This window comes from Nomascus leucogenys, chromosome 11 (genome assembly GCF_006542625.1).
Source record: "Nomascus leucogenys isolate Asia chromosome 11, Asia_NLE_v1, whole genome shotgun sequence".
Classification (NCBI taxonomy): domain Eukaryota; kingdom Metazoa; phylum Chordata; class Mammalia; order Primates; family Hylobatidae; genus Nomascus; species Nomascus leucogenys.
In genome coordinates, this window is record NC_044391.1 from 12,928,538 (window position 1) to 12,945,982 (window position 17,445).

Genomic DNA, 17,445 nt, shown 5'->3' on the forward strand with positions numbered 1-17,445 from the left:
CATTGTTACCTCTGCTGCTTCAGATACCCACAAAATCAATTTCACTTAATTTTAGTTGAATTTTTCAACGTGGGATGGTTTGTCTGTGGGTTATACTTTTTTTCTTTTCCCTTATTAAGCATTCCTTGGGCTTTTGAACTACTTGTTCCCTAGCAACTAAGAATGCCTTCTTTCTAAAAGGTGTATTAACACGAAAGAATGATATAATGTACTTTCTTGGTCACTTTCACGGATCAAAGTTCCCTTAACTAAACAAATACTAATGTAGTATTTTTATATATCGTAAGTCTCTTCTTCCTTTATTTATCATAAGTCTCCTCATCATCTAAGCTGGTCATCACATAGAAATGTTGAGAAATGGGAAGATTCCTTCACCTAAGCTAAAGAGTAACTAGTGACTGTAGATCTGAATTGATGTTAGAAGGTACTTTAACAATAACAAAGACAATACAAACAAAACCTCCTTTTCTCCTATGAAAATTAGCTGAGTTTTAACAAAATGAGTTTTGCCATAAAAATTATGTAATCATTTCTAATTAGTCCCTGATCTCTTCAACCTCTTCCTTCCCTTTGATTAAAATAATAAATGATGTAATCTACTAAATAAAAGTCAAGCTTTTAAAATGTCTTACCCTTTAGCATACTGTCAATTGTGTTTAAGGCTGCTGGGTAAAGAACTAATGCAAACACCAACTGCTAAAATATATTAATTCAACTTAGTGTGTGCATTTATGAAACTAGAGGTAATCATTTTACAAGATGCATGACACTGTACTAATGTCATTTTTACAAAGTACATTTGAGCGCGGTTGGCTCACGCCTGTAATCCTAGCACTTTGGGAGGCCGAGGCGGGTGGATCACGAGGTAGACCATCCTGGCTAACACGATGAAACCCCGTCCCTACTAAAAATACAAAAAAAAATTAGCCAGGCGTGGTGGCGGGTGCCTGTAGTCCCAGCTACTTGAGAGTCTGAGGCAGGAGAATGGCGTGAACCTGGGAGGCGGAGGTTGCAGTGAGCCGAGATGGCGCCACTGCGCTCCAGCCTGGGCAACAGAAGGAGACTCCGTCTCAAAAAAAAAAAAAAAAAAAAAAAAATCACTTTGATTCTCTGCATCTTCACTCTAAGTAAATTATGGCCTTTTTTTTCTTTTCCCTATAACCTAGCTTTTTGAATTGGGACACTATCTTCGAAATTTTTTATGACTTGATATTTCTATTTTGCTACTTTTAAGCATATGCAAACATCACACGTATATAAATTATATACGTGTGATGTCTGTTGTGTATTTTCTATTCCCCTTCACCAGAAGGCAAATTTCAAGAAGACAAAGATTTTTGTCTGTTTTGTTCACTGGTACATAACCAGCGCATACATAGCACAGTGCCCGGCACAATCAATACCAATTGCAAGAATTAGTCAATGGATACTGATTCTGTGTCAGGCTTTGCTGGGAATGTGAATAATGATTTATAACAACTTCTTCCCTGTATTTTAAAATCAATATTTATTTTAAACCTAAAAAAACATGGCTAAGTAAGATGCTATACAGTTATATAATAGACTACAAATACAACGCCGATATAATAATTAAATTCCAACAATAGAATAAATACACAAAATAAGGTAATGATCAGTGTGAGGAAGAATATGGCTGTTCCAACGAAGAGATATAGAAATGTGTGCTGTCAGAATTCAGAGGAAATTAAGATCACATAGGCTGCAACAGTCACATAAATGAAACTACAGCCACATTTTGGAGGAAACGTGATTCAGTAAGGGATGAAAGAGATCAGAATGTGCGTAATACAAGGAGTTATGGGAAAATAAACAGTCAAAGGCAAATTGAGACATAATTATGAAGGATGGTAAAAGGATATTGGTTTATATCTTATTCTCTAGTCTACCCAACCTATTTTAGACTAGTAAACTACCTAGCTCAGAACTTCTAGTGGCTATCACAGCAATTAGCGCATAGGAAGAATCTGAATTATAAATTTGTTTACTACAAACACAATCCAAACATATATATACACACACATGCAATTATATACATACCACATACATATACACACACATATAAATACATAATTTGGTCATATCCTCAAATTTATAGTGCATACTTTTCCAATGATAACTTATCAAACTGGCATTCTAATACCAAACTCACGAGTCTCCCTAGTTACTCTATTCTTTCTATTTGCTGTGATATAGCTTCTTAGCTAGGACTATAACATTTCAAATGGAGCATCGTCTTTAGAAGGATATTTAGGAAGAATGAAGTCACAATTGGTGAGCATTCTGCAGCACACACCGCTACTTGCCCTAGCTCCTATTAACAAGAACATGATGGTGATGCTTCCGAGCAATATATTAAAGACGGAAGAAAGAACAAGTGACAATCGCAAACAGGCCACTTAATTTTCTCCATATTATACACAGGAACCAGTGATTATATTTAACCAGAAATGCACGTTGTTCCTAGAACAGAAAAACTAAACTATAACAAAGACTAAAGAATTTTTCAGTTTTTAAGATAAAGGCATTTGACACAAAAAGTAAATTTTAAGTTCATGTTTAAGAATACTTAGATTCAAAACAAGGAAAACATTAACATACATAAATAACAGAAACTCTGTTTCTTTGTTATTGTTGTTGTTTAATTCCGGAGATAATTTATTAACCTAGCCTCTCTTTTTCCATATCTGAAGCTAGATATAAATTTGAATATATATTTTGGCCAGAACATTCATATGCAATTAAAAGTGAAAAAGATCATACTAAATTCATTAAAACTAAATTTAAAAATAATTAACCGTAGGCTGAGTGAGCTGCCTGTTTAATGTCTCTAACCCCAAACGACCTAAATATATTTCACTGCCAATAAAACAATTTTTAAAAGCAGCGTGGTTTAATTTGCCCATAACTGTCATATCTTATTAACAAATGGCTTTTCTAAAGCAAAACTGATACCTACCAATGCTGATATACAATTTTACAAATTTATATTCATTTAAAGAATTTCATACACTGAGATTCTTCGGTTCTTCTTGAGCAGTTTTTCAACCTTAGTACAATTGACATTTTACAGATAATTCTCTGTTGTGAAGGGATGTCTCATGCATTGTAGGATGTTTAAAAGCCCTAGGCCGGGCGCGGTGGCTCACGCTTGTAATCCCAGCACTTTGGGAGGCCGAGGCGGGCGGATCACGAGGTCAGCAGATCGAGACCACAGTGAAACCCCGTCTCTACTAAAAATACAAAAAATTAGCCGGGCGTGGTGGCGGGCACCTGTAGTCCCAGCTACTCGGAGAGGCTGAGGCAGGAGAATGGCGTGAACCTGGGAGGCGGAGCTTGCAGTGAGCTGAGACTGCGCCACTGCACTCCAGCCTGGGCGACAGAGCAAGACTCCCTCTCGAAAAAAAAAAAAAAAAGCCCCATTGGCCTCTATGCCAAGAGTATGCAGGTAGCAACCACCCCATTCCCCCAGTTATGATAATCACAAGTATTTCCATACCAACCCATGCCCTGAGTTATGATAATCACAAGTATTTCCAAAGATTGCCAAATGTATGCCAGGGCACAAAACAGTCCCTGGCTGAGAACCATTACACTAAATATACATTTAGAGAAACAATCAATAAAAACATATCCCTCAAGTACTAGCATAACTTCAGAAAATGTTAATTAATGGCTGGAAGAGAATGGTAAGGTAAAAGAAAAAACATTTTAATATCTGTTGAGAAAATATTGAAAGTCACCCTAAAATTAGAAATCCCCTGAGTTTATTCTGTGTCTTTGAAAATGAATGTAATTAACCACTGTTTAAACAAAAATAGCTTCTTACTTAAAAATCTCCAGTGCAGCAGGAAGGCGGGGGGAGGATGACGGTGAAGGGAATTCATACTCTCTGCATTCTTTATAGTGCTATATTCTGCAGTCAAAATAGATTTCTTTCTACTTAGGACAAAAAGAGCAAATCCAGGAGTATAAGATAATTTTAAATTGCCTACATCATTATGGTGCTGATTTAGTTACAGCACTTAATTGTTGAGGGAAGTAAGGCAATTCTGAATAAAAGCAAAACATATGGACTTAATAATAAATAGCTGTATTTGTTTAAAGTAAGAAAGCACATAACTTTTTAAAAATTTTATATTGCCTTTTACCCTCAAAACAATTGTGTAAAGGGAATTCTAATATCTGATATTCTAATATGGCTTCTTTCAGCACTCCCAGACTTGAAGATTTCCAATTTTTCTTGTTGCCTGCATGTCTTGCTGATTCCCTAGTCAGGATCACCAATGATTAATTGTGCTCTGTTTTTGAGTATCTCCCTTTGTAAATATATTAAACTCTCCGCCACCTAGAAAAAGAATATTCTATTTACATGAGATGACATGACCACAATGTCAAAGAGTAAGCATTAGTCTGAATTACTAATGAAAAGAAATTCTTCACTCAGAACGCTTATGTAAATACTACCTTAATTGAGAGTGTTGAATGCTCAATATTTATACACATTTCATATTTACATCTTTGAGTAGCATACTGAAATGTAAAGGTATTGGTTTTGAAACTTTCACTTAATAAATCATTAACAATGAATCAAAAGCCAGGAAGTTGTATGGCAATGCCACTATAGAATGGGCCTACCTTCAAAAATAAGCTTCCAGGAAAAATTTAATCCACACATTATTCTAAATATATTTGCAGATGCTACCCTAAAATTTTAGAAATTCAGACAGTTTACCTTTAAGAAGAAAGCTTCATAACAACGTGACATGCATCATATCAAATGGCAATGGTAAACATTCCATTAACTTTAAAACATTGTTTTCAGGAATATTAAGACTATTTAATTTTTAAAAATGTTATCTATTCATAAATATGTGATGATCAGCCTTGCCATTTGCTAGTGCAGTAGCTAAAGGTGTGTGTGTGTGTGTTTAGAAATAATAAAATATATTTCAAAATATTCTATAATTCAGATTATTAAAAATACATATATATTTTTCTAAACTTGGGGATTGTTTTCCTATTTTTCTGTCTATAATGTTTTAAATGTGTAAATACAGCTTCTATCTCTGTTAATATAGCTTTAATACACTTTTATATATTCGGATAATAATACATACAAGTGAAAACTGCTCTTGTCCTCCACTATTGGTCGGTCCCCTTCCATTGTGACAGAATTTTAGTGGGGCACATGGCTGCTCAGAAAAAGCCTCCACTTCTTCCACATCTTCTGAGTTAGATGTGACTAAGTTCTAATCACTGGAATGTGAGCAAAATGTCTTACTCTTAAATGACTGGATATCTTCTCTCCAAATCTCTTTCCCTTTACATGACAGCTGGGAAAGACAAGCAACTGGAAGAATCATTTTGCACCCAGGCATGGAAGCCACACGCTAAGGATGGCAGAGTCACCCTGCCAGCCCTAGATGGCTTACCTCTCAACTGCTATGTGGCAGAAAAATACATGTTTAGCTTGTATCTTTGTCATACTGGCCCAGCCTGTACCCCAACTTATACAATGTCACCAAGTAATATGACAAATGAATGACATTTGCTGAGCTCTCACTATACGTCAATAAATATTTTATATGGATTGTATCATTAATCCCAACAACTCTATGAGATTAAATAACTTGGCCAGATCCTAAAGGTGGCCATTGGCAGAACCAAGGTATAATAGCCTTAGGGATTTTTCAGAGGGATATGCTACAATACTCCATTTAAAGTATTATGGGTTTTCTTCAGTTAGCAGACCATGAAGAAAAAAGGTGACAATTTACTTTCTGTACCATTGTTAGCAATTATTTCAATGGAAATACAAACAAACCATTTCTGTGCTATCAACAGAAATGGGAGGTTTTAAATTATGCATGTATATTACATGCTGAAATTTCCTTCCACTCTTTTCTTTTTGAAAAAAAAAAATCAAATGGAAATATTCACGAGTAGATCATTGTCGGTGGCAGAGCTTTAGCTTCTTCTAATTTATATCTTTTATAAAAAGAGCATTAGCGTAATCTGATATACTCACCTTGTTTATGTGGGGATTTGCTTATGTTTTCAAGGTAGAAATAAGGATAAAAAAATGCTATTAACATATGTTCTAAAGCATACAAGAAGGTGTTTCAAATTTCAGAGTTGCATCCAATTTAAGAGTTGTGTAACCTAGAACAAGAGTTGAGTAACCTTCTCTCAATTATTTGACCCACCTTGTGGATGAGCATATACAACTGATAGACATATGTATTCTCCAAATGGTTCAGTAATGGAATAATCCAATAAAAGACATCTTAAAAGTCTAATGCATCAGGGACAGTAGTCCTAAGCAAACCTATTCACTCTTGTTCTTTAAGAGAAGACAGGCAGGTAACCTGGGAAAAATCTCACATTTGTAAAGTTGAAGCACTGAATGTATTCAATAATATTAGCAACTTTCCATGGGCTACTATTTTAGGATACAATAAAGCAATTTTCACAAAATTGCAAAAATATATTACTATTTTATTTTATTTTATTTTTGAGACAGGGTCTCACTCTGAAGCCCCAGCTGCAGCGCAGTGGCATGATCACCAAAAATATATTACTTTAGCTGTGGTGCCTGTGTTGGTTCTTGGCCTTCATGTAAAAAGCTAATTGTACCCTGTGAATCCAATAAAAATGAATGTAATTTGTAATTTGAAGAACCTTCATTTCTACAAAAATAAATTTCAAACTGGAGCCCTGCTAAGCTCCTGTATTTATTCAACTTCTGGTCCTCACCACGTATCCACTACCCCCAATCTCAGCTCAAAGTCCATTCTAAACTCGGACATCCTTCAGCAAAAGGAATGAGGCAATACGCAATCATTTGTCTGTGTAAGATGACACCCTTTGTGTGCCCTAGTACTTAAATTCTTTTTCCAACAATGAATTATGCTCTAATACTCCTCCCACCACCCCGGTTACCTAACACATTATTCATTAATTTGGAATTTTTCTGTCACCATAATGAGGTATGTATTCCATAAACAGAAAATTAGAGAGATTTTCTTTCATCTTTTCCATTCTATTTTGTTATGTTTATTCAGACAGAGTCATTGATTAATTCATCAATATCTATACTCTTCTTAGTAATCTATCCTTCATAAAGCATAATAGAAACCAGGTGAGCCTTCTTTTTGGTTAATGATTCATTGCAAAAAAGCAGATTCAGAAAGAAAAGTTTCACATATTAACACCAAAAGGAACAATGAGGCCAGCCAAGCAAGCTGTTTTTTAAGGCTGGGGAAGCACTCACAGAGTAAGGGAGATGCTCCCAAGAGCAGCGTACTTTTAATCTCCATCTGTCGATAAAGACAGTCATATAACTTCTCACCAGAACCTGTACTTTCTTTTTTTTCTCATTATGATTAAATAAAACATTTGCTCTCAATTTAAATAGTGTCTAAATGAAAATTAACAAAGAAGATTTGGTGGTACTTCCATAAACTCCATGACTTTCATAGAGGCTCACTTACTACCTACACACTTTCATATTCTAATATAGTTTCCCACAGTGAATCATTGCAGATCCCAAGCATCAGCACACGATAACTTTCAAGTTTCTTTGCACTATCAGTAATCAAGAATTTTTTTTATCAACAGAGTGTCAGTTCTCTGAGGAGAGGAATACTGTTTCTTTGTTTATCCTTGGCAGCCTGCACAGTGTCTGGGACATATTACGTGCTCAACATAATACACTGACTAGAATTAAATCTGATCATTGTTATTCGCAGGGAACACCTTTCATTTCCAAACGTATTCCTTGTCTCACAGACACTGAGGTTTGTTCAACACACTCTACAGTTGTTTTATAAAGAGATTCTGGTATAATTTTTTGAAGTATGTATGTATTCGGTTTCCTTAAGAATTTCTATTAATACATAAAGTAACCACACATCCGTTTCTCATATATATTTGCATGATAAAAAGTCATACTATACATGAAGCTGCTTTTATACCACTTTATCTCATTGACTCATCACATTCTTGGAAAATAAAAGGCCTCACTGCATCACTAACAACACAAAATGAGAATATTTTCAAATGTATTATTTACATTGAAACAAAAGTAGTGGGGCCCTTAAAAGGTGACATTTAATTTTTAATAAATCTTAAAGAACCTATACATGTAAATGCTCTTACCCATGGAAAATAATCTAGTTAAGATGCCATACAAATATTTATATTGCTGTCACTCAAAAATCATTTTAGAGTGACTTTCATAGCTAATTCATAAGTCACAAGAAAAATCGTCTTTTATAGAGTCTCCTTATCTTGCACCAGAACCATTATTACTCATCTCAATGACTATCTCTGATCTCTAGACATGCCTGTAAACACTTTTCAAATAATTTTTACCCTCAAAGAATGAATATATGTTTTCACTGAGGATATTCAAAAGGATCCATCACAGGAGTTCAAGTCACCACTGTATGAGGGATTATTAAATATATTCTGAAGAATGGAAACATTGTAATAGTAAGTACATGACTTCCCTATTTAAATTTATGGAGAGTATACATAACACACAGACTCACTTAAGTGAGACCTATGTATCAACTGCAAAGTGTGCTGAGAAAGTTTCCTTAATTTTTAAGGATGGCATTTCTTGTTCACAGTAACTAGGAGTACCAATGGTTTCTCTCAGAATTTCACCACCAGATCCACATAAGAAATCATATCCCATTTGTAATATAGAGACACAGTTTCCTAGAAGATAGAACTGCATTTGAATTAATGAAAAGACTAAGAAATCTCTTTGGTGGATTTTACTCACATCAACAAGCTGATTGACTCCACTTGCTGTTTTTGCCAGTGTGACAAGGTCTTCTTGCATCTTATCCACCCATGATTTGATACTGCAGAAATCAGAAAAGATTATGTTCTATCAGATCTCTGGCAAATAAAAGTCACATGCTGATATTTTATATCCATGCTACAGATAATTCACTAAAATGCCCTTAAATTATTCCTCTCCCTCCTAGCACCGACTGTGTCCACCCTTCCACTCCAGCTTTAAATTGCAAAAGCACTGAATCCTTAGTGTGCAGGCTTTCAGGATGCTGAAATGCCTCCAAATCAAAAGAGAAAAATGACATTGATGTCTTGTCCAACGAGAGTAAACAATTTGCTTATTTTGAATTAAAATTCCATTAAATAGCTATTAAACATTCTAAACTACAAACTTTATCTTTTAGCTTACAAGTCTTCCGAATATAATAGTAAGATTATACTAAATGCAGACCATTTGTAAAATGCAAGAATAATTCCACCAGCCAGGTGGAACATTCAACAATTTGATGCATTCCCTTCTAGTCTTTTAAAATTCTTTCACATAGTTGAAAGTATGTTACATAAAATGTATATATCTTTCAGCTTTATATCATATTATACGTACTTTCCCATGACATTACATTTTGTAAACATTTTATTTTTAATGGCCACTTAATATTCCATTATCTCTATATTCCATAATATACTTGACCATCCTCCTTTTTAAAGAGAAATTTAAGATATCATCAGCTTTTAACCACTACATACTACACCACCACAAATATCTTAGAGCATGAAGCTTAAGAATATTCTATTTCCGGGCCAGACGCGGTGGCTCACGCCTGTAATCCCAGCACTTTGGGAGGCTGAGGCAGGTGGATCACGAGGTCAGGAGATTGAGACCATCCTGGCTAACACGGTGAAACCCCATCTCTACTAAAAATACAAAAAATTAGCCAGGCGTGGTGGCAGTCGCCTGTAGTCCCAGCTACTCAGGAGGCTGAGGCAGGAGAATGGCATGAACCCAAGAGGCGGAGCTTGCAGTGAGCTGAGATAGTGCCACTGCACTCCAGCTTGGGTGACAGAGCGAGACTCTGTCTCAAAAAAAGAAAAAACAAAACAACAACAAAAAAATTATTTCCTTAGCTAGACTCTTAGATTTGGAATTACTAGATCCAATTAGATTTGGAATTACTGGATTTGGAATTACTAGATCCAAATAATTACTGCAATTACTGGATCCAAATTTTAAAGCAATAGTTTTGATCATTACAATTATGATTGAAGAATTGAAGTTCAAATCTTTTTCAGGTATGCAGTGGACATCTTAAAATATGAGCTATGGATGTCAGGATATTTTAGAAGACCCTAAATCTATGTTCTATCTCACTTTTTCCTGGTATGAGAGATAGTACCAAATAGAACCACACAAACTTCCCCATTCATATTAAAATCATTTAACTTGTATTCCTCCATGTATTTCACTTATTCTTCCTCAGGTTGTAGACCTAAACTATGTATTCCTTTTTGCCAAAGAAAATATAAAGAAACATTAGTAAGCTAGTAAGAATGCTAGATGATTTATATGTGAATTTGAACTTTTCTCTACATATCTATATATAATTTCAATAATGGAGATTTAACTGTGTATGTCCTCTCTTCCTTAGGGAAGAATTCCAGTAGTATAAATATAAATTTTTAAAATATAAATGTAAGTAATATAAATATATATTTTTTCAGATAAATTTAAATATAACAAAATAAATATGGAATAAAAATATAACATGGAAAAGAGATTTAAATGACATGTAAGAGAGTATTTAAAAGAATGATGAGCTGATAAAAGAAAGAAAAAAGTGGAAAGCCAGTTACAAAAAAGGATGAAATGCCTTAGAGGAAAACACAGAGGCTTGACTTACATATGAAACAAACTAGTTACTAAATGAAATACATTAAAACTAGGAATACTTTAGCACATATGAAAATAAGGAAGAATACTTATTGAACCACGCTGTATGAACAGGATAGAAAAAGGTAAATGAATATCAAGAAACAAAAAACAAAAGAGAATAAGGTATAAAATAGAGACAAATTATTATAATAATATTTTAACTAGTGCTACTTATTAGCTGGTGCCTATATTTGAAAAATATAAGTAAATATTCTTAGTAAATATAGTTGTGCTATATTTTTTATATTATTTACAAAATTTTTTATATTAAATTTTTTTATTAAATACAAAAAATTACAGTACAGTACAGGTAGGAGCAAAAACCATTGATACAGTAATTTCCCAATTTAGATGAGACTATCTCATTTCTCTAAGCAGGTGCTGAATAAGTCCTAGAACCCAGAGAAAATGAGTCATCTCTCCTCAAATGTAATTTCCAACACTGACAAATAACAAGACAGGTTATACATCCCTTTAGCTCGAAAATGATACATATGTAAAGAAGTGAACTTAACTCATCCCTGAATTCTGATTTATACTAAACTGACCCAAAACCTGTATTCTAACTTGACACAAGTGCACTGTCACTTCCAGTGTTCATTTAGGTGAATCTGTTTTGGCTGGAAAGCAATTCAGAATCCATCCAGTCTTCCCTACCCCACTGACAAGCTGTTAGGAACACTTTATAGGAGCAAGAATTATTTTTTATAAATATGAGGTGTTAACCTGGTTTTCTGAAATACTTAGGTACTCTGCCTTTCAACCTGGAATTAAAAGGTTATAAAAAATAGAAAATAAGGAAAGGTCGCATTCATCACGAAAGTAAAAAATTACTCAAGGGAAAACACTCATATGAGCAAAAATTTTTTATCAATCTTTCTATTTCTTGGCAAATTGTCAAGCACAAATATGTAATCGCTAAGCACTGTTTTATTAAATTTATCCAGAAGACACTATAAAATTTGGGGGAAATTACAGAGGATACAGCTTTTTCACGTAATAAGAAACTAACATAGCGCTCCATTAGGAAGAATTCATTATTGTTCTTTGTTAATCCATTCAACAAGTACTAGTAACTGCTGGAAAAGATATTAAAAGATGGAGATGCAGGCTGGGTTTAAACCTGGGTCTGGGAGGAAGAGAGAAAACAACAACAAGAATATTGATAGGAAATGTTTAAGGAAGCAGAAGAGAGCCAATGCTTAATAAGTAGTGGTATGAGAAGGTTGATAGAAGAGGCTTTCTGGAGTAGTAGCTACTTGAAGTCATATTTGAAAGACAAGTGGAACTTGACAAAATTGAGCAGAGAGGGAAGTAACAATCAAGGCAAAGAGAATGTAAAACATGACATGTTCAGGAACTTTAAGAGATTCAAGTGACTGAGTCCAAGCTTGGTTCAGCAAAAGGTATGGAATGAGGGCAGGAGTGATAGGGAAGAGTGATGGGCCAGGCCAAGGGTCTTAAATACGATTCTGAAACATTTAGGTTATAGTCTCAAAATAATGGGGAGTTAATAGAAAATGAGAAGTTAGACAGTAAAAAGATCATGTGAATGTATATAAACACGATTAAATAATTTCCCTGACACTGAGTGGATGGTAGCTTAGAGGGAGAACAGAAATCACAAAGAGAAAGTCTAGTTAAGAGTTAAGAAATGAGATGGACTCAGACTAATTCAGTGGTGGTAAAAGGGATAAAGGGAAAAGAAGCGGAGGCCAAGTAGAAGCAACTAGCTCAACAGAAATTCTGAAGGATGGACAGTAAGACTTCATGCACTGCTGGATATAGAACGTGAATGAGAGGAAGAATATGGGATGATAGGGAGTTTCTCAGGTAGAGGATGATAGGAAATTGTGGTATAGAAAGTAAGTATAGGAGAAATAACAGTTTAAAGGGACATTGACGGGTTCATTTTTATTGGTTCAATTAGAGGTGTTTGGGGGAGGATCAAGTATAAATATACACTAGGCAATTGAATGGCATGGGTTTAAAGCTCTTGAAAGAGAAATCTCCATAGCAATTAAAGATCAATGTATAACTCCCAAAGGAGAGTGTACAGCAAAAGGAAGGAAATAAACAGTAGTTACAACTCTGGAAAGGTACATTTAAAGAACGAATAGAGGAACCCGAGTAGTAACTAGAAAAAGGAATCCAAGAACAATGGTATCGCAAAAGCCAAAGAAGGGAGAAGTTTCCAAAGAGAATAAAGAAGTATACAGTCATCAAATAAGGTGAGAAATTTATCCACTTTATCTTTGAGGAGAATGAAACATGGATAATGCTCCTTTTGGTTTTTAATAGAAGTGAGCCTATTGCTATGCAAAAAGCAAAAAGAGAAAGGCAAGTAGAGAAGGAAATATCAAAGATTCAGGAGAGAACATGTAATTTATTGACAATGATGGGGTACAGGAAATGCCACCCCCAAACACGGCACCTGGGCATTTAAGAAAACAGCAAAAGCAGGAAGGTCTTTCTGACCTTCTCCCACCAAGCAGACAGTAAAGCCTAGGAAGGTCGCTGTCTGACCTTCTCTCTCCCTTCTCCACTGAAGACTCTCATGTGGTGAGTGTCCTGCCCTATACCAAAGGGAAGGAACATCACACAGAGACTCCAAGAAGTACTGAATAAACAAGTCTTGCTAAGTTCCCCTAGTTTATTAGTAGATCATACCCTTTCATCTTCTAGTCATACTTCTGCAATACTGTCCATAAAAACATATAGTTTTCCATAGGTCTTTGGGTCATTTTCTGAAGGCTCCTGTGTCACATACAACTTAATTCATATGCTTTTCTCTTGCTGTCTTTTATTTTATAGGAGATCTCAGCTGTGAATCTTGCAATAGGTAAGAAATCTTTTCTCCCCTACAACTGTCCTTTAAAAGGCTCCAGATATGTTTTCTAGTTTACCCCTCTATTCCAACATGAGAATGTGAAAGTGGGGGATGAATTGAGAAATAAGTAGAATCAAAGAGAAATCTAATCCATGGCTAGAAGAGAGGATACTTCTCCGGAGAATGGAAAGAGAATGCAGATTTGAGGTAAATGGAAATAACTGGAATAACTAGAACAAAAGTTGAGACAGTTTTACTTACTGCTCTCTATTTCCTTTGTAATGAAGGAGGACCAGTTATCTGTTAAGGGACAAGAAGCAGGTATTAAGGCAGATAGTTGAAAAGAAAAATTGGAGGCTTAAAAAGAATAGCTGGAGAGCATTTAAGGACTTGGCACTATACCAGAGGTCATCAGTTTCCATTGGTACTGGTCAGTATGGCTGTGTGAAATTCTTACTAGTACTAGTCTGAAGAGAGCAAGTTCAGAGGAAAAAGACATTCAGATGAATGTGGGGCAGATACCAGCAGGTGAGAAAGAAAAACAAGGAAAGGCAAGTTGAAGGTCCTGACAATTTCAAGATCTCCACACATTCTAAATTAACAAGGACTACTAAAATATTTGCTAAAATGTTATTATACTGTATTCATAAACAAGGCTTATCTCTTTAACCCTTTTTCTATGGAACCAAGAATTTTATCATAATATTTATAAGAAACTGAAAATACCCTATTACCAGATTTCAAATTTTTATTTTTTGCATTTTTTGCCTGATAACTTATGAATATGCTGCAGAGACTAAATGAGGTGGGCTGAGTATACACATCACATTTTAAATCACCTGACATGTGCATTTTTAAAAGAACAAAATCCTAAAATCATTGTGAAATCAAATTGCTCTAAGAAAGTTTAATAGTTTGAAAATCTTTCTCTTAGAAATAAATACATACAATCTTTGGCCAGCTCAAGGAAGTGCATGGCAACTCATGTATAGCTGGTTGTACAGGTATAATAGACCTTGACTAATACGTACAATGTTTCCATGAGAAAATACCTGGAATTTTTCAAATATGCAGTGGCAAGAACACACTTAACACTGCTTGTTAGAAATGTATATTCCCTGGCTTCAAGTCTCCGATAGTAACAGAAGTTTCAGTGTTATAAAGACAGGACTTGAACATGATAGCTAGTCAGAAGAGTAAGAGCAATGGATGGTACTTGTGAAAGAAAACGATAAGAAGCTCCAGAGTTTCCGTATGCAGTCAAGGTACATATGCAACAGGACTATTTCTTATCCTTTTCCTACCCAGTGTTCACCACTGCTCCACTGCCCTCTTGAAACCCATGTTCCTATGGCTCCTATGACCGTATTCCCTGGTCTCTCTTCTTTTATATTATTATAATCTGACTCCTTTTCATTTTCCCAAAGCCAAATACAGTCATTTCTCAGCATCTGTCTTTGATTTTACCTGCCATTCTCCTTCCTTCCTTCTCTTTTTTCTACTCCCTCAAAATCTCCATATATAATCTCTAAATCTGAGCTCCAGTTCTACCTTAACTACCATTTGATCATTTCATCTAGATGTCCTACCATTCCTTTCAAATATGCATAAAATTGAACTCAGTATCTTCCCCATACTATACTATAAACCCTCTATGTCCCTTCTCGTTGTTGGAAAATCATCTCCCCAGTCATCAGGGTCCATACCATCAATTTCTTCATCTTATCCCTCCTCCAGTCCTTTGTTTAATAATAGTATCTCAGCATTTTTCCAACACAGAGCTAATAGCCAAGTGCATTGAGACCTTATTTTATACCATCTCTATGCTAAAGTATTTAATATGCATTCTCTCAATTAGTCATCATAAAAACTAGTGTTCATCTTTCACTGATGAGAAAAACTAAGAGATGAAGAAAATTTAGAAAAGGTAAGCAACACAGCCCCGCTAGCTTTTTCCTTTCAAAGACCTTTTAATCCAACCAACCTCACACATTTCCATGCATGTTGACTGTCCTTTTCCACATTCTGCCTTTGCTCTGTATATAACCTCTACCTGGAATTAATCACCCACTTCCATCGTGAATGGATAAATCACACTAATATTCTAGTATCACCTTTCACAACTTCCCAAACTAAAAATATTCTCGTCTCTCCACTAAACTTCAAAAGTCCTTTAATTGTGCTGTGCGCTTATTTCCTTATACTTTCATAATTAGATGAATATACATTTATTCTCATTTATCAATGCATTTCCAAAGTTTTTATGACAGTGCTTTGAATATAGCAGACACATAAGTATTTATTGAATAGAAAAGTAAATTGAAATGAAATGCAATTGCACTACCATTTTTTTTAAAAAAACAGGTATCTTTATTTAATGCTTTAATGCATATCTTCTCTCCATAATCCACATCAGAAAAAAAAAAATGAACTGCTGGACCCATGAATCCGTAAATAGCATCCACTTTTCAACAAGTAGCAGATTATCACAATTTAGACTTAATACTTTAAAGAAATGATTAAACCGCTAGAGTGCATGCCTTAAAATTCCAAATATTTTTTGTGTATTAATTGTCATAGAAAAAAAAGTCTTATAATCCTTCTCTGTCCCTACAATAACTCATTACAGAGTTGACTAGCAGTACAAGGTTTCTAAATGTTTGGTGTCTACAAATTCAATAAAATTTGAAGCAGTCACTAAAATATCTCTTAAAATTGAGGCAAATGTTTTATTGAATAATTGAAAAAAATCTTTTATATCCTCTACTTCACTTTATTGTACAGAAACAGCCCAAATTCTAAAAGCAAACATATAGAATACGCAGATTTTCATTAAGAATGAGAGAAAAAACTTGCCATTCAATTAATATTGTTCCTTTTGAGGTTGGATTTGTCTGTAATGTGGCTTCCAAAAGAGTAGTGCAGTGCATAGTTCAGTAAACTCTTTATTTTCAAAACGAAAAAATATGGTAATCCATTTCATTTTGTGTGCATGTGCAAAACAACAAGTTCAGAAAAACACAAATTACACTTTGTGTAATCTACTGTAAAAGTATAACAGTTGAGTACAAAGTGTCAAGTGTGCATAGCTATCTATTTAATTGTTTTAAATCCTAAGCTAAAGAGAGAATTTGCCTGGTTAGAACAATGCAGCCAAAATGATAGCTAAGAATTGTTATAATAGGTCCTATCCAAGATTAAACTGTCTTTCCTTCCTATATTTGATGTGGATAAGTCCTCTGGAAAAAAGAATAATGTGTGTAACCAGATTTGTAAGGAAAGAATATCCAAACAGACCTTTTGTTTCATGCCCTTCCCAATTTATTCCACTAGCAATTGTCACAGAGACAAAGAGGGAATGGGAACTATACCATAGAGAAAATGGAAAGGAAGAGGGCTTGTTGTGGGGTGGGGGGAGGGGGGAGGGATAGCATTAGGAGATATACCTAATGCTAAATGACCAGTTAATGGGTGCAGCACACCAACATGGCACATGTATACATATGTAACAAACCTGCACGTTGTGCACATGTACCCTAAAACTTAAAGTATAATAATAAAAAATAAATAAATAAAAAAAGAGGGCTTGTTACAGTAAGGGATTCATAGGAGGGGTAGTGGGAAAGTGAGATGTCTGTACCACTCAGAGCCCTATCCTAAGGCAGTTCTCTGCTTTTTGCCACTATTTTAAAAAAATCGTTTATTTTTAACCTAAGCAAATAAGAGACATAGTTATGCCCTGTGGAGCTGGGGAAAAATTTAAATATCAAAAGATCTAACAAACTGACCACTTCAATTGTGTTGATGCATAAATAGCTTATCATAAATCTGAAGTAATAAGTTCATATATTTC

The 17,445-nt window shown here is 34.8% G+C and overlaps 1 protein-coding gene across 4 annotated transcripts in view; it reads right to left on the reverse strand.

Annotated features, from left to right (window-relative positions):
• Nucleotides 1–17,445, reverse strand: part of CACNA2D1 (calcium voltage-gated channel auxiliary subunit alpha2delta 1) — a 504,363-nt gene that overhangs the window by 406,069 nt on the left and 80,849 nt on the right. For 3 of the 4 annotated variants that reach the window (XM_030822006.1, XM_030822005.1, XM_030822008.1), the window contains exon 2: nucleotides 8,816–8,897. In XM_030822006.1, the coding sequence (XP_030677866.1) occupies nucleotides 8,816–8,897 (82 nt within the window). Of the gene's footprint in view, nucleotides 1–1,616; nucleotides 1,674–8,815; nucleotides 8,898–17,445 lie in introns of those variants that run through there. The other variant, XM_030822007.1, reaches the window with a different exon arrangement.